At 36.6% G+C, this 23,772-nt stretch overlaps 1 protein-coding gene across 1 annotated transcript in view; it reads right to left on the bottom strand.

The window, feature by feature from the left end:
- Positions 1-23,772, bottom strand: part of sip3 (septin interacting protein 3) — a 306,647-nt gene that overhangs the window by 57,976 nt on the left and 224,899 nt on the right. Inside the window, exon 11 of the mRNA XM_090399016.1 lies at positions 9,426-9,587. Within this exon, the coding sequence (XP_090255142.1) occupies positions 9,426-9,587 (162 nt within the window). The remainder of the gene's footprint in view (positions 1-9,425; positions 9,588-23,772) is intronic.

Below are 23,772 nucleotides of genomic sequence, written 5' to 3'. Positions count from 1 at the left end.
GTCTTATCTAGAGATTTGGTATTATCAAAGGTATATGCAAGTGAAATAAGATATTTCTTGCAAGAAATAAGGCAGGATTGCATTTTGGTATCAGTGAGATTCATAAGGTTTCCCCTTGTCCCACTGAATAACAGTAAGAAGATTTGAGTTCCAAGTATTGGCTACTGAAGATCTTGAAGCATGGAATGACAGTGCACTACAAAATCTGTCAAATCAACAGGAAATGGAGCTATCATCAGCAAAGATGTGGATAGGATTTGTGGTCAGTGAGAGAAAATCACTGTGTATGAAGAAAAGAGAATAAAAGGAACGGTGTCTCATTGGTAGAGAAATATGAGAAGAGGAATTCATCCATTATGACAAATAGTGAATGCCCTGAAATCTATGAGTTTTGGCTGAATAGTAACAGCCAAAAAAACAGCCACGGTATGCTTACCAAGGCATGTATCTAGAGGGATGATGGCCAGGAGATCTGCTGCAGATTAAGAGTAGCAGAGTCCATATTACTGGTCACTAGTTAGCTAGTAGATCTTCAGAAGCTGAAGGATCAGTGCACCTTAATTATTCTGGACAGGTTTTAAGAGAACCATCTTTAGATGATTCACTAAAAATAAAACCTGTGCACTAAATTTTTCTTCTATGGTCAATCTAAAAATCCAAACATAAACAAATACCAAAAGCAAAATGTTCATAATTCAATAAAAAAAAAATGAGCACACAGTGAATTAAATCAATGAATTAAATGATTCTAATGAAGCATATACAGTCAATGATTGGTTAATTAACATCAACCTTATTTATCGATACCTCCAAAATTTTCAAGAGATAAAATCTTCCAGCCCACCCTAAAGCAGTTTGAAGAATTTATGGGTTAATAAAATAAGCAATGGGAGATATGGAAGAGTTCTGCTTCTCATTAAGTAAGTCAAACCAACAATTCAAGCTTTTCCTTCCATGTTGAAGAAACAGCCTGAATGAAATTAAATCTATGAATGCAAACATTCAACAAAAACTTGACATAAAACATGATATATTACATAAATTCTCACTATAGCTACCAACCATTCAACAAACTCACTTCATACAACAAACTACTGAAAAACTTCATTTCCAGGTACAATTCCCAGTGCTCATGAGTTTGCTATAGTGAGAGTTGACTTAGTTAAATATATCTCATCCTGCCAAAATATATGTCAAAGCAATTAAATTAGCAGTAACAAATCACGAGCAATATTAATAATGGAAGGCATATTATTAACTAGGCTGATAACCTAACTAAGCGGTAAACGTTCTTCATCGCCTGGCGAAATACCACCTTGGAAGGTGGTATTGGAAGTCTGAGGCAGAAAATGCAATATTTGGTCTCCAAAGCAGGGACTCCATTTTCTGCCCCCCCCCCCTTCTCTGTGCAGTGTCAATGATACCTTTCAAGGTTATGACTAGTACACTTAGAGGCTAATAATCTCCATTTTGAGGGTATATCACTTAAAATGGCTGTGCTACAGGTCGAACACTAGTTAGTGTATGGGCCTGAACTCGTCAGATATGAATCAGGAGGCTTCCCAGTCAACTGGCACATAATCTCACTGCCACATACAGAGAGAAACCTCTCTGTATGGAAGTCATGTCCAAGAGTATCTTCTCTTACTGCACATCTCCTATATCCTTCCATCTAATCATGATTGAACATATGAAGACCACCTACAAACAATGACGGTAACAATGCAACAAAAATGAATTGCCCTCACAAACCAATCCGATCAAAAAAAAAAAATTACATCACATGCAGACAACATACAAACCAAGCCACAATCTCTTCATTAAAAATTTATTCCATGGCATTAACACAAACATAAATGATGTTCACCACCACACCATTTGCAGTCTTCCAGACCAGACATCTTATTCCTGACAGAAACCCAGATTATGGATACATCTACTACTATTACTGTCCAATGCCCAAACTACACACTTCATGATTCTTTTCATCACCCTTGTGGTAAAAAGAAATGTGAACAATCTTGAACCAGAGAAAAACTTCTCTAGTTCAAGGTTGTCCAATTATTTTATTAAACAAATGTATTCACAAGAGTACATAATTTTATTACTGCAAATATTTCAACGAGAAACTCGCTGGTCATCATTAGTGCATCAACATAATCACGAAGTGAAGCTAGAACAAAGAATGTTAATCCCATTTACAGAGCTGAGCCACATGTATGCCACCTAGTGGGAAGTTACAATAAAATAAGAGTACAATTATGGCCCAAATTTAAATTAACAATTTGAATTAAAATTAAATTTATTTGAATAAAGAAATGACAAGTACTATATTAAAAAAAATCAATAATTAGAATGAAACTCTCCCAAATCTTGGTCTTGGATAGACAGTCATTCCAATTTAAATTTGGGTGGTGTACAATTGCTTCTACACACTCTCTTTAAATAACTGCTCAAAACCTAAACCTACACCAATGTAAAGGTAAAGTATTACACCATAGGATATAATGGTCAGTGTCCACTCCATGCTGAGCAAGGTCAGATTTTTCAGGTTTATTGTTATTAATGAATGACTGTTTTGTTGAAAAATGAATTTACCAAATTCATTTTTCAACAAATGAATTTACCAAATTCATTGTTGAAAAATTGCATTGAAAAATGAATTTACCAAATTCATTTTTCAACGCAAAACAGTCTGTTGTTTGTCCAAAGTAAGAACAGAGGAATTCACAATGAATTTGGTAAACACTGGAGGGGGGGTTGCTTATTTATCTTTAGTGATGCAACCAGGAGAGATTTTGTTGATAGAGTAAAAAAAGTGAGGACTAAATTGTACTTTTTCCCTATCAACAAAATCTCCAATGAGTTAAAGAAATTATTCCTACTAGCATGAAGACCGTCATCCTAATTCAACCCATAATCCTCAAGTTCTATCCAAGCCCTGGTTCAACCAAAACTGTTTCAAAGCAGTCAAAGAAAAAAAATTTAGCTCACTGCATGTGGCTCGCATCAAGAAACCCAGCTTCATACTCTGCTATAGTAAAGTTCGCAACTTACACAAATCAGTCATCAGCAGCAGATTGAAATCTGATTTCATAAAGGCCAACAGCAAAATACTAGCATCCTATCAAATGAAAGTCACGCCTTCTGATCCCTCGCCAATGGATGCAACTTCTGGTCTCCTGCACTTCCACCTTCTCTCATCCTGATGGCATCACTGTTATTTCACCCAAAGATCAAACTGGCTTCCTGGCATCACTCTTCTCATCTCACCAACCTTAATGGAATTCAAGCACCATATGCCTGCTATAGTTTTTTGATAAAAAGAAATCAGAAAACAACTTAATAACTTAGAAGATACTATTTTGTCATGATATCTCTTCAATTGTTCTTAAATACTGTTCTTGAGAGTTAACACCAATTCTGTATTGTCTCTACAATCTATTATATATATCTGGTACTTATGAGCAGTCTCATATCCAGTCTATTCAAAAAAAAAAAAAGAAAAAAAAAGGTGGATAGTAGTCTACTGTCAAACTACCGACCAATTACCATCACTTCAGTCCTCCCCAAAATAATGGAGAAAGTCATTAATAGCCAACTCTGCCACTTAGAGACCTGCCAATAAATCAGCGATCACCAGTATGGATTCTGCCGTTCAAGATCCACAGCACCTACTCGTAGTTTACATCACCCAACACTGGACATGTATTATGGAAAGGGTTGTAGAAACTTGTGCTGTTGCCCTCAACATTTTCAAAGCTTTTGAGCAAGTGTAGCATGCTTAACATTCTTTGGTCTATCTGCCACCCTCTGTAATTGGGTTAGCCAGATTTCTATCTGGTCATTCTCTGTGAGTCATGGTAGATGGCTCCCTCTCTTCAAGCTTGACCAATGCTGTAGTGCCATGAAGACCTGTCCTATCACCTATCCTCTTTCTTCAGTTTATAAATGATCTACTCCCAATCAATAATTCTATCCACAGCTTTCTAGATGATAATGCTCTCCATTCATACTACTCAATTGACAAACCAAAAAGTACTCTGACATCCTATGCCACAAGATCATCTACTACTAGTGCATTAAACGTTAATCTATCTGATCTACATACTATCCCTCAATGAAGTGAGGAAAACTTGTCATGTTCAATGCCACAAAACACAGCCTTGCTTTTTCTTTTGCATAAGAGATCTCAGCTCACCTATCCTCACCCTTAGTATTTTACAAATCACCAGACAAGATCAGATCTCTGTGCTTAGAATAATGTTTGCCTGTAGTCTCTCCTGGATTAAACCAGGTACAGGTAACCCTCGTTTAATGCCGTACTCGTTTAACGTCATGTAGTTATAAGTAGCGAATTTATATTAGGGGAAATACCCTTTAGCACGCATGTAAGTCAGTTGTTTATCGTATAAAGTGTTTATGGTTGAAAATTGTCTTTGTATTCCCAGCTTCATTTTTTGCTGGGAAAGCACATTAAAATTCACCATTAAATTCCTGACATGTACCCTCAAGGGCTGTACAGGATATGATAATACTACATGAAAAATTTACATCGTTAGTAACTTCCTACCTACAATTTTCCTCCAAATCAGTCTGTTACTTGTCAAGACCCCAACATTATCAGATCTTATATTTCTATCGTCTAAGGCACTTTTTACCGTATCAATCCACCTATACCTTGGTCTTCCTCTGGGTCGTTTTCCTGCCAACCTGGCAGAGAACACTTGTTTTGCTAATCTTTCCTCGCCCACTGTTTAAGTGACCATACCACCTGAGATTAGCTCCTAACGTATTCTTGGATGCTGACAATGTCAAGTTCTTTCCTAATATCCTTATTTTTAATATGATATCGCCATTGATGCCTTCTGTTCACGCTGCTCATCTTTCTCAGGACTCTCATATCTGTGGTTTCTAGTCTTTTGTGAAGTGTTTTACTTCTGACACAGCTCTCAGATTCATAAATTAAAACTGGTTTGAACACTGTCTTGTATAAAGTTAATTTAGTGTTCCGACTAATTTCTCTCTTATTCCATATGAATTTATTCAATTGACTTACTACCATACCAGCTTTGTTGATTCTGTTGTCTATTTCCATATTTAATTTACCATCTTCACAAAAAAAATCGTGCCTAAGTAACTGAAATGTTTTACCTGTTTCACGGGTTCTCCGTTCACAACTCAGTTGACATTTTCAACGATTCTACCTATTTTCATTGTCTTTTTCTTCTTAATTTTATTATTACGGGCGACTCCAGGGAGTCCTTAGATTCATCGAGGGAGGCCCTAAACATCATGTCCACACAACTATATGACATTCTCACAGTACCTATCATACCTTGCCTTGAACTCACTCACTGTCATAGCACCCACAACGGACTCTGGCAGCTTATTCCACTCAATCACCACTCTAAAAGTAAAGAACCCAGCTCTAACACCCCTGCTAACAACACTCTTGCCCAGCTTCGGTAAATGTCCCTAGTTCTCCCACCACCAGTCCTGATCTCAAAAATATCCTCTGAATTAATCCTATAGAAACCCTTTAGCAATTTGAATGTCTCAATCATATCTTCCCTTTTCTGCCTATCAACCAATTTCTGCAACTCACAAATCTTCAACCTGTTCTCATAAGGTTCATTCCATAGACCTGCTATTATCTTGGTCACTCGCCTCTGGATCCTCTCCACCTCATCAAGAAGAAACCCTGGTGCACATATCTGGGCACAGTCGTCTATATAGAGTCTTATCAAGGCTCGATACAGAGGAACAATAACTTGTTTGTCTCTGCTTGTTAAAGTTTTTTCAGCAACCAAGTGAGTCGATGAGCTGATTTAGCCACTTTTGCAATGTGCCCCCTAAACTTCATCTCCCTATCCAACAACGCTCCCAAGTCCCTGGCCTCATCAATCTCCTGGAGTACAGTTCCACCAATGTGGTATACTGCTGCTAATCTTTTCACCCCAAAATGCATAACCTTACATTTTGTCACATTAAATTGACATCCATTCTCCTTAGCCCAGGACTCCAATCTATCCAAATCGTCCTGCAAGATTTTGACATTTTCTGCATTCATTATTGCCCTAACCAACTTTGCATCATCAGCAAACAAATGACCTGTTCCTCTTATATCCTTCCCTATATCGTTAATGAACAAATTAAACAGCAGTGGTCCAAAAACAGAACCCTGCAGCACACCACTAGTCACAGGCCGTCTTTTGGACTCTACTCCTGAATAAACTACTCTCTGATATCTCTCCATCAACCAACCCTATATCCATTCCCATATGTTGCAGTTTACAGATTAGAATTACATGTTGTATCCTGTCAAATGCCTTAGCCAGGTCCAGCAGTATCACTGTAAACCCATTACCCTTATCCAGTTCAGCCATCACTGTGTTATAAAACTTGAGCAAGTTACTGAGGCATGATCTACCCTTCACAAAGCCATGCTTTTTCCCATACAGTATCTCATTTTCATCAATCCATTCCTGTATTTTTCCCTTGACTACTTTCTCCAAGACCTTGACAACGACTCCTGATATGCTGGTCGGTCGGTAATTTGCAACAGTAGTCTTGGATCCTCCTTTATGCAGTAGAACTATTTTCCCCTCTTTCCACACATTTTTAATACTGACCTTCATACCATATCTATTACAACAGTTATTCAATCTAGTCAGGGAATCTTGCAAACTTGTAGCAGATTTATTTAGAAGTATAACATCATCTGCATAAAGCAAAGAGCTGACATTAACATCTCCAATTCTGATATCATGTTTAATATAAAGTTTGATTTAGATCATGATATAAAGTTTAATTTAGATAATGAATAACAGTGGGGGATAATGTACATCCTTGTCTCACACCAGATTTAATATTAAACCATCTTCCTGTACATCTTTCAATGCCAACTGCTGACTTTAAAAATCATAACTGTGTCAATCTCAAGCTAAGCACTTTATTTTCTGGTGAGTTATATACGTAATTAATATGCAATGCTTTTTTATGTAAAAAAATAATTTTCATAGTAATGGCCACTTTTGCGATTGGTTGAAAATTAAATTAGTGAATTAATTGATGACGTCGAACCAAATGTCAGGGAAAGGTCTGCAGAAGATTCTGATTGTGATGAATCCGTTAAAGAATTCAGTTTAAAGATATTAGCAGAAGGATTGGACTTGGCCAGAAAGTTAGGAAGTTATTTTACAGATAATGATCCCTCAATGGAGCGCTCCGGAAAATTCACGAGACAATTGGATATGTTTAGCTCCATATTATGAACTTAATAAAAAAAAAATTGCAGCATAGTGATAAGCAATTTTACAGATAATGATCCCTCAATGGAGTGCTCCGGAAAATTCATGAGACAATTGGATATGTTTAGCTCCATATTATGAACTTAATAAAAAAAAAATTGCAGCATAGTGATAAGCAAGGTCTTATTACTGACTTCTTGATAACTGAACCAGCCGAACTATGCAATGAGAATTATAGAAATAACGATCACGACGTCCAGCCACTCGTAAATAAAGAACATCTACGAAATGATATAAATTAAGTGGGTATTAAATCGAACATCATTTCAGAGCCAAATACAGAAACTATAAAAGTTTCCTGGGAAAATTGACCAGGGAGCTTGCGGAAATACACCGCCGCCATACTACGAGCTGCCCTAGCCAAACCTTATAGGAAGTGACGAACACTCAAAGCGCCTGTACATTCGCCTCCTATTGGTTTTCCTTTTGATAAGTTTTCACTAGTCTTACAGCTGTTTCAAACACACTGGTTTTCATCAGAGACTAGGCAGAAACCTAAGGTTTGGCTAGGACAACTCAGAGCACAGCGGCAGTGTATTCCTGCAAACTCTCTGCTCAATTTTCGCACGAAACTTTTCTAGTTTCTGTATTCGGCTCTGAAATGTTGGATTTAATATCCACCTAATTTATATAATTTTGCATCGCTGAAGTGCATCGCTTTTGGATCTTTATTTTAGTATCTATAAAATGTTAGTTTTAAAGACAATGATGACGATTAAAATATACACTTTATTTTATTTTGCCTAAAAGAATGAAGTTTACATACAATTTGAAACTTTTATAACTTTATACTATGTATTTTGAAAGTTTATTTTTCACCTGGTTAGACTATAATAAATTTAGTTTAATCCTTTATCCAAGTGTGAGCAAACAAAGTTTGCACCTGAAAGTATCTTCAGGACTGGGCAACTTTGGGCTCTTTTGAGCAACATTTCTGAAATGCAACTTTTGGAAACTTCTATAGGTAGAGATGACCTTGCTATTGCTTCTGCCTGGTATCTCCAAATCTGGGCCTGGCTCCCAGTGAAGAGACCTCAATAACGGTCGAAACTAGTCTGGGTAGTGGCCCTTCCCTTAATGCATAAAATTATACATATCCGCAAGAAGATGTGTTTTGCATTATGGGAGATACTGAGATAGGAGTGATGTAAGCTTGTTCCACCTTTGCAACGAGTTGCCCGGTGTTGTACTACCTCATCCCCAGTCCTGATGATACTTTCAGGTGCAAACTTTGTTTGCTCACACTTGGATAAAGGATTAAACTAAATTTATTATATACTATGTATTTGTTTCGTAGTTTATGTTTTCTTAACTTACATGAATTACCTGAATTAAATAAAAATATTTTTTTTTGTTGGATATATCATTGTTGTTTATATAATTAACAAAAAGCAATTTCGGAACATAACCCTACTTTTTCTATGTGATCTGAGTCTCATATAACACGCCATTTCTGTGGAACCTAAGATCTGCGTTATACGAGGGTTACCTGTATATAATTTCTTGGTATTTTTAATTTTTAGCATAACCAACTGCATAAACTTCCAACAGATTGCTTATAGGTCTCTCAACCGTTTGTGTAGGTGATCAATATATATATACACACACATAAATATCAATAAGGAGCCTGTGTTGCTCAGTGGATATGGCATTTGCACACCACAGCACTTGACCACACAAAAGTTGACTGTTTCAAATCTAGTTTCCTCTAGATTTCAAATCAATTCTAGAGGAAATTTTTCTAAGCCTTTTTTCGACCGGTTCCCAAGTTAGTTGATCTCTGGCACGGTTTTCTCCTGGAAACTCAGGTTTTTTGTCCTGTACACTCAAGAAAATCAACCGTAGAACACACGCTATTTTCAGACATTAAATATATTGTGTTAAAGACCACGAGATGGAGGCACTTGCTGAGCCATCTCTCTTCAATGAGTGCCGCTTAATTAGTAATAGCCTTGGGCCAGCTGTCTCTGGGTACCAGAGGAGATTGAACTGCCCACTCAGTCTCCAAAAGTTAGATAGGGCTAAAATGGCCTTGCCTACTCCCTATACAGGAATAAAGAGTTAGATGATTTTTTTTTAATAAATATTAATATGCATTCCTTAAAAACTTACAGAAAGGAGGCATAAAAGGAAATGGAAGCATATGTGGAGTCTGGCTTATGCTGCCTCCAGCAGGCACTGTAGATGCTGAGGAAGATGGTGAGGTGGTTGCTGTATTAATTGTACTTGCAGAAATTCCACTGGATTGTGTCTGTGCTCGATTTCCAGCAGCTTCTGAAACAGAAATAAAACAAGTTCAGCAGATTAAAATGCAATATCTCACATACTGATGCCAAATATAATAACACACACACACAGATTATATATTTGGTTTTCATCCTTTATCCAAGTGTGAGCAAACAAAGTTTGCACCCAAAGTACTTTCAGGACTGGGGCAACTCATGGTAAAGGTGGCACAAGTTCTCATCATTTGCCTTAGTATCCCATAATGCAAAGCACATCTCCTTCCAGACATGCATAATTTTAATAATAGGGTGTGACCCCCTTTGGCATCTCGTACAAGTAAATATGACTTCTCCATTACTTCCACCTTAGTATCACCACCTCTGGGTCTGGCTCCTACTGATGAGGCCTCGATAAAGGTCGAAATCGGTCTGGGTAGTGACCCCTTCCCTTAATGCATAGCATTATACATGTCTGCACGAGATGTGCTTTGCATTATGGAATACTAAGGCAAGTGATGAAAACTTACACCACCTGTGCTCATAGTTGATCCTTCCATCTCACAGATGCAATGTTTCAGCTCTTTGCAATGTTCCACAAGAACAGCAGCTGTCCAACATCCCTTTTCAGTACAACTGCAAACTCAACAAACCTGCTTCTCCTCTTCCTCATGTATTTCATCAACCTATGTCCATGGAGCAGCCTTCCTCATAATGTATTTCCTAATAACTTCAACATCCAGTTCTAAAAAAATTGCAACATATTTCTTCTTTTTCAGTTCTTACCTGCACCTCACACACATATTGATGCGATATAGGTTATTCTACCACAGGTGGTAGAATAAAGAACATGGCAATGATTTGAACAAGTTGCTACAGTATACTCTTGATTACCCAGGTGTAGATTACTTAGTCCATGAATTACTTGTGCACGAGTCTTTAATCTACTGAGTATTTGTTTCATAAAATTACATACTATAAACATATACATAGAATATTTAGTTTTATAAAAGTGAATACATTCCTATGTGCTGACTCATCTCTTGGTGCATGCACATACAAACAGGGAGTGAGCGTGAAAAGTATGTGGGGGGGGGGATGTTTCTCAGTCTGCTTAGCTGAAGGAACAACCATTGTATTCCTTAGCACAATAACTTAGCAAATGTCAATTTGTTGTGATATGCAATTTTTCAAAGCAAGCATGTTTCTCAGTCTGCTTAGCTGAAGGAACAGCCATTGTATTCCTTAGCACAATAACTTAGCAAATGTCAATTTGTTGTAATATGCAATTTTTCAAAGCATATACCTTAAGGAAAATGTCTTGAAAACAAAAATTATCTACTGATCAAATAATTTTTGTTTAGATCATCAGATTACCTAATTAAATATTGTAAATGAATATGCCACTATAGTTAGAATAAGTTCTTGCAGAGAAAATGTTATGCTTCTCTATATTGTGAACTGTTAATTTATGTCTGTGAATCAGAATATATATATATATATACATTGAGTTTTGTGTAAAAACTGGTAAGGTACCATGCAATACTACGTACAATATAGTATTGCAACAGTAATACACTGTAAGTTTTAATTACATCAATTAATGTTTCAGTGCATCCGTCTTGGTAATGAATTATTAAATAAGGCCAAAGTAAATAATATAATTAAAGAGTGGCATCAAATGTATCTTGCAAGGGTGACACCTTCCTTCCATATTCAACACACATGACATGTTTGACATCATCGATTCTCCTCATCTTAAGACAGCTTTGAAAAACAAAGGATTTAATGTTTACACAAGCAAGCTATTTTAAGGTATTTTAATAATGCCAAAAGTTGTGTCCAAGAAGAAACAAGAATGAGTTATGTTACATGCAGAGGATCACAACCATCAAGAACATTTTTCATGACTCATATCATTTCCCTTTATATATATATGTCAAAATAATTTCTATATATATATATATATATATATGATACTATGGTTCTATAATGCAATTAACTTTCAAAATTGCTCTATTATGCCAGGCTCTAATTTGATCAACTCTTTCTTTATGGTTTCGTAAATATTAGTCCTATGTAAAATCAATCCACCTATGGCTCAATCCTCCGATGAATCTTTTCTGTTATTTTTACTTGAAACACTTGTTTTGTTAATCATCTGCAATTCAGCACAGAGCACAGGATCTCAGCTTAGTTCTTGAATACTTATTAAACCAAGTTCCTTTCCATATCTTTATTCCAATGCATTTCTGCCATTGATAGCATCCCATTCTCTCAATTTTCTTCGGTACATATATGTAATCCTTGTCTTAGATCAGGTTTATCTCTGGTATATAAGCCTCCTTCTTTCATATATTCAGCTAGTTCCCCAGCTTACTAGTTTATCCTAATAGCAATCAACGCATTATAGCAAACTATAACAAACCATAATAAACAACTAAAAAAGTCCTGACTACTGTTACATAGGTATCATATTTCTATGCTAAAAATTCACTATACCAAACTTTCCACTATAACTATTCTCGCACTTAATGAGTTGGCTATAGTGAGGACTGAACTGCATATTGTAATTTCCATATTCAACAGGATACATTCACTAAAAATTGTGCCTAAGTAAAAATCTATTGCCCAATTGCACATTGAGAATTTAGGCAGCTTTCTGTAGAACAATTTTTAGTTTTCATTGCTGTTTTTTTTTTTACCTTATTATTTTTATTGCTGATTCAAATAACTAAGACTACATTCACTAAAGAAACTTATCTAAAGAAGATCATATTTTATTAGCAATAAAATTATTTTTCTAGGCAACAAATTTAACTATATTAATTCCAACCATGCACTGTTTGAATGTATGTACAAGATTTAAATGATACACCTAGAAAATGAACAGTAAAAGTTTAATAAATCGTACTTACCAGAAACCCAACATTGGTAACAATAATTTCTGTGGTCTTTTAGTTTTGAATAGTTCATGCAAAATCTTATAACTGAAATGTGTAACGAGAGTTTTCAAAAATAAATTTCATTATCGTTATTACCAGAGACTCATTGAACAGACCACTTATCACCCATACCAGCTGTCATACCTTTTCTTGAATTCATTCACATTACTACACTGACAACTTCCAAAGGCAATCCACTTCAATCATGCACCACTCTATGTGAGAAAAATTTAGCTCTCTTCTCTTTCTCGACAGCATTCATTCTCAATTTCCATGAATGTCCTCTCCTCACTATAAAATGAAAAATTCCTTCTATTGGTATCCTGTGTGACCCAATCTCTTCTCATAATCTACATTCCATAGTGACAACATTATCTTAACACTGTCCTTTACAACCTCTCCATATCTACATCATCTCGGACCTCGGAAACCAAGAGATCAAATCTGCATACAATAGTCCAGGTGAGGTCATATCAAGGTATAAAGAAGCAAAATGACTTCTTTATCCTTACATTTTAAAATTCATTTCAGCATTGCAATTATCCTCTGAGTTGTATGTGCAAGCCTTGCAACCTTCAATTTCCTATCTAATAAAACCCCAAGATATCTAGCCTAATCAGTTTCTTACAGCATAATCCCACCAATACAATTTGCCATTGGATATCTCATCATACCAAACTGCATAACTTTACATTTACTGACACTGAACTGACAGCCATTTTCACATGTTCACAATTCCAGGCCTACTCGAATCATTCTGCAAGTGTGTGCATGTCAGTCTCATTGTTGTTGATGATGATGATGCTACCTATCTTCACCTCAGCAGCAAATAGTTGTATGTCTCCTGTAAAATTCTTCCCAATGTCATTAATGTAAAGGCTGAATAACAATGAACCAAGGACTGATCCTTTGGATAAATCACTGGTCACCTTAAATTGACAGTCTCACATCCACATATACCATCTTTTGATACGTCGGTCAGCCATCCACTTATCTGAGCTAATAGTTATAAGCCATCACATATCCTCAAGTGCAACAGCCTTCCATGATGTATCCTATCAAAAGACTAAACAAAATCTAAAAGCATTAGAGTTTATCCATTTCCCATCTAATGTATTTGTATTATTATTATAAAATGTGAGCAAGTTACTCAAACATGACCATTCCTTAATACACCCATGCTGTTCATTGCAAAGTACAGATCCTCTATCAACCCATTTCTGCATGTAAGCTCTTATACCAACTTATCTACAATCTTCACCACTCCAGAGATACTGATGAGTTGATGATTAACACACACCAGTCTTTGCACCACCTTTCTACAATGGATTACCACACATTCTCTCCATTCCTGTGGAATGTTCCCTGTGCTAAGATTCAAATTATACAGGCATGTTAGAGGCACAGCCATGGTTTTCTTCATTCAGTGCAGTAGAAGTATTGAGCTCCATGTTCCATATGCCTTCAATGTTGCACGAGCATTCATTAGATGAGTGACTGATTTGGGGTTTTATGGTGCAAGGATAGCAAAGGTCATACTGCACTAGGACACGGGTTACAGCATTAAGCAATGTGTTGGTATAAATAGTGAATAGTATAAAATACTATGTACAAAGCTATTATAATTAAATGAGTAAATAAAAAGAATGTACAAAGTCTAGTATTTGCAATGCAGCATCTACATATATCTAAATCTAAAATTAAATGTCTTTGAATAAATGTTGTTTAAAAATCTAAAAATATTGTGCAATTTCACTGTATAGGGCTCAGCCAAATAAGCACTCACACTCAACTAGAGTATGACTAATGGTAGGATGGGTGTTGCATTTCCCACACATAGGTAGGTCCATCAGCCCTCAATAAATAAGTGTGTGAGATGACCGGGACCTATGCAGAGTCTAGCAAGAACAACTTCCTCTCTTCTGTTCCTACATTGACTAAACTACCATTGCTGAATGTCAGGCATAATCTCATATAATCTGTTCATCGGTGCTTCCTGCCATGAGTATTGCCACTGTACAATTAGCTTTGAATTTATAACTTGTGCATAGTCACAGTATAAGGGACCATTGAATAGTAGGTTTGAGATAGTATGAGCTGATCTAGCAGCTACATCTGTGATGATGTTTACCTTAATTCCAATATGGCTGGAAATCCAACACAACCAAACATCCAAATTAAGGATCTTTATTTTGTGTAAGAGTTGAAACACTTCACTAAGCACTGGATATGGATTATATGCCAGAGAAGAGAAAGCCTGTAAAGAACTCAAAGAGTCTGTATAAATTATACACTTCTGGTAGGAGTTTTCTTTGATATGCACAAGTGCATGCTAAATGGAATGCAATTTTGCTGTATAGTTACTGCAATCAGGTGGGATCTGGTTAGAGATTACAATGTTAGGGAACGACAGGGATACTAGCTTGTACCATTCTAAAATCAGTATCAGGATAGAGAGAGAGAATTCTCTCTCTTTCTGAAACAGAAGTGCAAACAGATAGTTTTCTCAGCAGATCCCAAGACAAAAAGCCCATGAAGAGACACGATCGATTGCTTGTTGAAGTTGTCTTTCCATGACCCACATATTGCAAGAATGACAGTAAATTGTGAAATCGACATAAAGACAATTGCCTATGGGAGGAAGCTGTTCCATAATTGAGTTCACTTTAATAGCAAAGAGGGTCACACTTCAGACAGAGCGTTGAGCAACCCTAGTCTTCTTGATAATATGGTTGAGATAATGTGCTACCCACCTGGACTTAAAATACATGGCCGGAAAGAAAGTTGTTAATAAAAACAGGAAGGTACCCCTTCAGATCAAGATGACTAAACAGGTCTTTTAATATGCCATATCTTCAGGCAATGTCACAGGTTTTTTTCCATGTTGAAGAACACAGAAACCACATATTCTTATTTCAGGAAAGCATCTACATGTTTCTGAACAGACCAAATGATTGAAGGTTGATCAATGTCTACAAAAGTCACACCGTGTGTTGGAAAGAAATTTGTTGCTTTCTAAGTACTACAGAAGCCTTGCGTTTACTATATTTTCCAAGAGCTTGCAAAGAAGCTTGTCAGAACAATGGGACAATAATTGTTGGCATGGGTTAGAGTTTTGCCTGGCTTTGGGATTGCAATGATAATTGACTTATGCCAAGGGTTCAGAAACTCTTCCTCTGTAAATATTCTGTTGGGTAGTAACAAGGAAATCCATAGAAAATGATAGGTGTTTTATTATCTCATAATAGATGAGATCGGAGCCAAATGTGCTAGGGTAAGATAGCAAAAGAGTTCTTTTGAGTTCCTCTTTAACAAATGGCTTATTGCTCTATGCCCTTGCTACAGAAGCTTAATCGCTGTTTCTCTTGCTGCTCTTTCAATATTAAAAATTCTGGAGGATATGAGGTTCTTGCTGAGATTCTAGGTAAACTTTCACCCAAAGTATCTTCATAGCTTTGGGATCAGCAATAATACATCCATCATGTTCCAAGGTAGACAAATGGTATGTTCCATATCTACCTTTCATCTTCTGGATTTTACTGCAGATAGTTTTTGCACTGGTTGTTTGATTAATTGATTATGTAAACCAGATCCAAAATTGTTTTTGATTTTGACATCTCACACGACATGCTATGGGACGAGCATGTTTAAATGCTATTAAGTTTGTTGTGGTAGGGCATCGAGTATCTATGAAATATATCCCATGCTCTATCTTGATATTTTTTGGCTGCTTGACACTCTTGGTTCCACCAAGGTGTTGGATAAAGTGGAAACAGGATGATGTTTTTGAAACTGCTGCATGGACAATCTGTTACATGATTCACTGCTTCATTAATGGCTGACAACTTTGGTATTAAATTTCTCAAGATGGAAAAATGTAATCCAGTCAGCCTGGTCCATTTTTCACATGGGCAATCTGGGTATGAGGACATAGTTACTGTGAAGACAGTACTGATAAGAGGAAAATGATTGGTTCCATATATGTTTTCGTCAACATCCCATGTGAACAGGGGAAAAATGGCAGGGGAACATATTGTAAGATACTGATAAATAAGAACGAGTAGATATGTGGAATAAGGTATTTGCTCTGTTATTGAGATCATGGTTGAGCATTCATTCAATGATATGACCTCATCTATTTGTTTTGGCATTACTCCACTGAGTGTTATGTCCATGAAAGTCATCCATTAGGAGTGTGGGCTGAGGCAATTGCATTATGAGATTATCGAGATCTGTTTCATTTAGTTCAGAACCTGCTGGTAAATATACTGAGCATACTGTGATTAGATAGCCCACAGATAGGTGAACTGCTACTGCTTTCAGAACAGTATTAAGATGAACATGATGGAATGGAGTATGACTGCCAATGAGAATAGCTACTCCACTATGTGCAGAGCCATCTCCAGTTCTGTCCTTGTGTATAAGAGTGATATTCCTGAAAGGATAACCTCACTGGGTTTTAAATAAGTTTCCTGCAGATAGAAACAAAGCAGGTGCTTGATATCACTGATATTCTGGTGAAGCCCATGGCAGTTCCATTATAAACATTTTTATTATTTTTTTAGGTTTCATAGATTTGTCTGGTTTCTGGGAGGTTGAGGATTTTCCCTCAACAGGTTTATTTCTCATTAGATTTTGGGAAGCATACACAATCAGTGGAAAAATATCCAATACATTATTGGATGTGTCTGGATCACTAGGTAAGTTAAAGTTGCTTTCAGTGGATACTGAAGTATCTATTTTTTCTATGAAAGGGTCTGTTGGTCTTGTCTTTAAGTGATAACCTTGCCATAATTTTTTTCACAAGTGGGTTCCCATCGAATGGAACTATTTTTGGAGAGGGCTGTACATCGTGTGATTGACGTGCTCAACAGAGAAATCTCATTATCATAAAGTTCAGCTGTGGTGAAATTGTCAAATGGTGGAACAGACATACGAGTTTGAGTTGCTGTCGACATTTCTTTACTTCACCTTCTCAGTATAAGAGGATCTTAGAGCCAGTGTGATGGTGACTAACTTTCTTCTTGCATCCTGATATATGTTCTATTCTGTTTTTATTTTTTGTATTTCTTTCTCACCTTCCCAGAGTCATCTCCCTAACAGTTTACACATTTAGCTATCTTGGCAGGACAAGACTGGTTATCATGCTCTTTACTACCACATTGGGCATAGGTGGCAGAGCCATGGCAGGCAGTTTAGGCCTGTCTGTATTTCTGACATTTGAAACATCTAATGGATTAGGGATGTGCAGTTGAATAGGACAATTGAGATACCCTGCTTTAACAGATGCTGAAGGCCTTAGGAGTATAAAATGTAAGGATAATGTTTCTGGCTGTAACCAGGTGCTCATCTCTATGGATCATGATGCACCTCATACGTGTCACCTACTGATCTTTTAGCTCTGAACAAATCTCATCAGGAACATCTAGGAGATCCCACTCTGAGATCACTCCTCTACAGAAATTGAGTGGTTTATGGAGTGTGACTATTATTGGTATTCCACCTATTGATGTTGCTCTGAGTACTTTTTCAGAATGTTGTTGTTAATATGTTTCTACAAGAACATTACAGAACATAGTTTCTTTACTGTTTGGGGTGAACCTGCCAACCCTTCTATACCCTTTTGAATGAAGAAGGGTGAGATTTTCCCTATTGGCTTTTCACCTGTAACATGGATGATTAGAAAAACTGGTGCATGTATACTGGTACTGCATCTTTATGTATTGATGTGGTAAGGTGTATCAATACTTGGATGGGGCTTTGTTAGAATCATCTGAAATGACTGAGGTTGAAGTATTCATACTCAAGTGGTTTTTTCGTTCAGCGGCAGACTCCCCACCAACTGCAGAGCCACACACACATGGATGCCCACTCTCCAAGCAAGCAATGACTACACTCAAGAGTGAAACGTTATATGAGCACCACAGCAAGTCTTGGTCCCTGTCGCATGGGGAAGGACACTAACTGAAATGCCCTTGACCCTTGCAGGCAAGCTCACTAGCCGAATGATCCTGGTTTGGTCATTCAGGTTCACCTGTTTTGCCATGGCAGAGGCCAAAGTAGTGCAAAACTACTATGATCCCCCCCCCCCCTTCTGGATGTCCACAGGTCAAGAATACATGAAGAGAAGCAAAGAAATGGAGGAAGAACGAAAAGGGCAAGTACCATTGCTGGAATGTCCCCTCCACCACAAAGAGGTGCCTCACAAGGAGCAGTTCATCAGATGAACAATATCTTCTGCATCTGCATTCAGTAAAGCAATTCTTTCGCATTCATTTTGTTTTTCTTTTAATTACAACATAACAATTCTTATGGGTTGTGTTTAGCTTATTATCCTTATGTACAGTATTCCTGCCATAATTTATTTGTTTTATTTAAGAATCTCTTGCTTTCACTCCTACATCATTTATTCTTCCAATTCAAAACATATTCTGATACACATTATACAAATTATAATGATTAAGCATATTCATAACATTAGTACAGCTGCATAACTTAATTGCACCTATGCATATTTTCCTGATTTCCTCTCATCATGATCTAGATTCCATGCATCACAGGGCTCCCTAGGAGAAGAAAATGTCAATTAGACCTCAAGATAGTAAATGAGTTTCATTGTCTGGTGAAATATCACCATCTTGTACTGGAAGCCTGAAGCAGTTTGCAGCCATGTTTGGTTGCTAGAGGAATATTTCCAATTTCTGTTTCCACCCCTCCGCCTTCCCACAAGCAGTGAGTGATACTCTCGAAGTTTTCCCAACCACTCTGTAGGGAGCACAAACTCTTCCTATTCAAAAATACAACAGTAAAATGGTTCTGCATGCCAGCCAATGGCAAGAGCATGGGACAGAACTGGTTAGTAACAAATCCAGAGGCTTTCCAATCAGCTAGCACTAAATACTTTCCTTTAGTGTTACACGGTGATCAGCATTCATTTCAGACAAATTATGGTGACCACAACCGTGTTAGAAAAAACTAATTTCCCAATGTTTCGACCTTCATATTAAGGTCATCATAGTATGCTAAAGAGACAATGATTTGATCAACAGTTATTCTATTGGCCTGACCTCTAGTGAAAAAAATAAAATAACTACATCAAAGCTATATTCTGTTTATAACAACATCAGAGAAAAATTTTTTCCCACATAAATAGTTTTATGACAGCAAAAGTGATGTCCTGATTTAACATGAGAATTGTTATATTGGATTTAAGATCATGGATTACCTTAGTACTATTTATAATTAACTATTAGGGAGAAAGGTTATGCAGGTAGAATATGTGCCTTCTATATTCTTGGGATTTTTAGACCATCATTATTGTTGAGATTAGGGTGGTTGATAATATTTCGCAGCCTTCTTAAATTTACATTCATACCACGTTTCAGTGTGATGTAAACAACAGATGCTTTTCCGGTCAATTCTATGTCAAATATTCAGGGCACGATCAGAAAGGCCAGCTTTACCACAGTTATTAATTAAATTTAATGTGCCCATTTATGTTCCTTTGTTCTGATAGGAATTGCGTATCCTGTTCCCCTATATAAGGAAAACTACAGGTGCACTGAATACGGTATGCTGCAGGGTGGGCCAGCGGAGGAAGTGGATCTTTGGATGAGTTGAGTAAATTCTTTAATTTTGCAGGTTTAAAGGTGGCTTTAAGATTGTATTTCTGTAGTATTCTGTTTATTTTGTCTGATATCCCTTTAATGTATGGAATGGTTACAATTTTATTGTAGTCTAGTTTATTTTTGTTTTTAAGTGAGGTCTTGTGAAGAAATTTGTTAATAGTATTTTGGCTATATATAGCATATATACAGCTATATATATAAAACAAAGATCTGTATTTAAGTTTTTGTTGATTTGGAAAAGACATATGACAAGTGCCAAGAGAAAATTAAATCTGGATATCGTAATCACTAGAACTGATAAAGGCACAGCCACAGTTATTTTAAACCAAACAAAATATTTAGAAAAAATGAATCTAATAGTCTCAGACAACAGCACCTATAAACTTGATAACTATAACCCAACCAATCGAATAAAAAAGGGAAACGAAAAAGCTACTTAAATCAGTCACTTTTGGGCCTGAAGATACAGTTAAAAAATTACTTCCGCACCATGCTTAACTCCTGAGAATTTATGGTTTACCAAAAATTCACAAACAGAACGTACAGCTCTAGCTGATAGTTGAAGGTATAGACAGCCCCAGTTATTATCCAGCCAAGAAACTAGAATCAAAACTCATGGAGTTGGTAGGTTATTCCCCCCCCCCCCCATATTAAAAACACACACTTTGTAAACAAAATCAAAAGACATCACACTGGAAAAAGGTGATTTATTAGTCAGTTCTGACATCTCTGCCCTCTTCACAAATGTCTCAATCAATGACAATCCTTCTATTTCATGACAAATTCCTTCCCAATATCACAGTGCTCTTTGCACATGTACTACTACATTCTGGTTACTTTTTTGTGGCAAAACACTTTCTATCTACAAAAAGAAGGCACAGCCATGGGCTCACCATCATCCCTTCAGCTAACTTTTATATGGAATATTCTGAGCAATGTGCTCTAGATTCCTCTCCTTTGAAACCCAAAGTCTGGCTTAGATAAGTTGATGATGTTTTCGCTATCTAGTCCCCATGGCTGCCAGATAATAGACACTTTCCTCAGCCACCTAAACAAACAAACAACACAAACAATTCACAAATGAGATTGAAATGCAGAACACACTTCTTTTCTAGATATACTTGTCACATGTCTTCCTGCTGGCAGTCTTTCCTTCACTGTTTACCAGAAACCAACACATACTGGCCAATATATACACAAACTCCTACTAGCACCACACAACACAAAAATTAGGTATCATTAACACACTAAAACAGGACTTGGAAAATTTGCTCCAATGAACAAGCTTAAAGATTAATTAAAAGTCATCTGCAATACCTTCCTAAAAAAGGCTATCAACAAAATCAACAAAATACTATTAACAAAATTCTTCACAAGACAACCTCACTTAAAAACAAAAATAAACTAGACTAGACTATAATAAAACTGTAACCATTCCATACATTAAAGCGATATCAGACAAAGATATCCCTTTAATTCAGATAACAGAATACTACAGAAATGCAACCTTAAAGCTACCTTTAAACTTAAAATTAAAGAACTTACTCAACTCATCCAAAGATCCACTTCTTTCGCTGGCCCACCCTGCATTATATCATATTCAGTGCACCTGTAATTTACCTTATATATGGGGAAACATCAGAAAAAAGGAACATCAATGGCACATTAAATTTAATTAATAACTATGGTAAAGCTGGCCTTTCTGAACATGCCCTGAATACTCGACATAGAATTGACTGGAAAAGCATCTGTTGTTTACATCACACTGAAACGTGGTATGAATGTAAATTTAAGAAGGCTGCGAAATATTATCAACCACCCTAATCTCAACAATAATGATGGTCTAAAAATCCCAAGAATATAGAAGGCACATATTCTACCTGCACAACCTTTCTCCCTAATAGTTAATTATAAATAGTATACTAAGGTAATCCACGATCTTAAATCTAATATAACAATTCTCATGTTAAATCAAGACATCACTTTTGCTGTCATAAAACTATTTATGTGGGAAAAACTTTTTCTCTGATGTTGTCATAAACAGAATATAGCTTTGATATAGTTATTTTATTTTTTTCACTGGAGGTCAGGCCAATAGAATAACTGTTGATCAAATCATTGTCTTTTTAGCATACTATGTGAATTGTAATATAGCCTGTCTCTGTATACTCCAAATGATGATGAAGGTCGAAATGTCGGGAAATTAAAATAGTTATTTCTAACATGGTGGTAGCTAGCACTAAATCCTACCCCAGTTTGTGATTGAAGGACACTTAAGTTGATAGTTTCGGGGTCATATGAAGTAGACTGTGAGTGGTATGTTTGAGTCTCAGCTCTTATTTCCTCCTATTTCTTGTTATCTTTTCCTGCCATACAAAATAGGTTAAACTCAAAACTCAAAGAATCACAATTGTACTGCAGATTATAAAATTTCTCCCATAAAAAAAAAAAAAAACTTACAAAAAAAAGTTTTATCCACTTACAAACATTCATTGCTATTCTTCATAACAATACAAATGATGTGCATCACAACCTACAGTCATCTAAACCCGAATTACTATTCCATATGTAATCTCAGATGGCAACCTCAATAACGACTGTCTACTTCAACTGCATCCCTTTAATGTAACACCACGATACACAGTTCCTTCTATCACTGGGAGTAACACTTGTGCCTTCATCAGAACTGACATCTCATGTCACAGATTGCAAACCTAGAATCCTTTGTTTAATCTCTTTTAACTCAAAATTTCTCTATCAAACTAATCTGTTGCTCTCCAAACTGATAACCGCTAACCTTTTCTACTCTCTCTCAAATGCTTGATTTTTTGCAAACGAAACACCCTAACAGAGAGTTCATCCTTCTTGGGGACTTCAATATCTACAAACTTAACTTGGCATCCCTTCTCCAGTTTCATCAATCAAGAAGAAACTGGATAAGGGAAGTCAATTTGTCAGGTGTCAAGAGATGCCACGGTATCTGCCACTGCAATGACCTAAGGCAAACGATCCATCTCCCAGCTAGAGTACCAAAAAACCTCCTTTAATCTGCCAACATACTTGATCTCTTTTTAACCAATTCCACTTCCAAATATACTGTGGATGTCAATTCTCTGCTTGGCTCAGACCACAACTTCATACAAGTCTCCTTTGACAGGAAACAAACTTCACCCAGCAATTCTCATTCTTGTATCCTCTGACACTATAAGGTGCCAAATAGGATGACTGCTGTGACTTCCATTTCTCCTTCCATAGTCCAACTACTGCTGGCTCAAACACCTGCTCAGCCAAAATAACAGAAATCATCCTCATGAGAATGAAAGCCTTTATATCCCTTATTCCATCCAAAATCCCTGGTCACCATCCAAACCTTGGTTATCAAAAAAAAGTTTGCAAACACAGTACAAAAAAAAAAAAAACTCTTCATATCACAGTGGCTCAAAAACCCCAGCTGCTCACTCTGCCTTTATTTCAGCTCACAACAGCTATGAAAGAACCATCAACAAATCGAAATCAGATTTCTAAAACAACCAAATGCCGTAAACTCACCTCCTGCCCAAATGGTAGTGAAGCTTCTGGTTCCCTGCCAGTGCTATTATGTGCAACTTTTGTCCACCATGTTTCTACTACTCTCACATCCAGATGGTACCAGAACCACCTCACC

The sequence above is a fragment of the Typopeltis vanoorti genome, chromosome 1, assembly GCF_054136105.1.
Source record: "Typopeltis vanoorti isolate ZY-2024b chromosome 1, IOZ_Tvanoo_1.0, whole genome shotgun sequence".
Classification (NCBI taxonomy): domain Eukaryota; kingdom Metazoa; phylum Arthropoda; class Arachnida; order Uropygi; family Thelyphonidae; genus Typopeltis; species Typopeltis vanoorti.
Note: the sequence above shows the minus strand (reverse complement) of the source record. Positions and strands in the feature narration are given on the sequence as shown.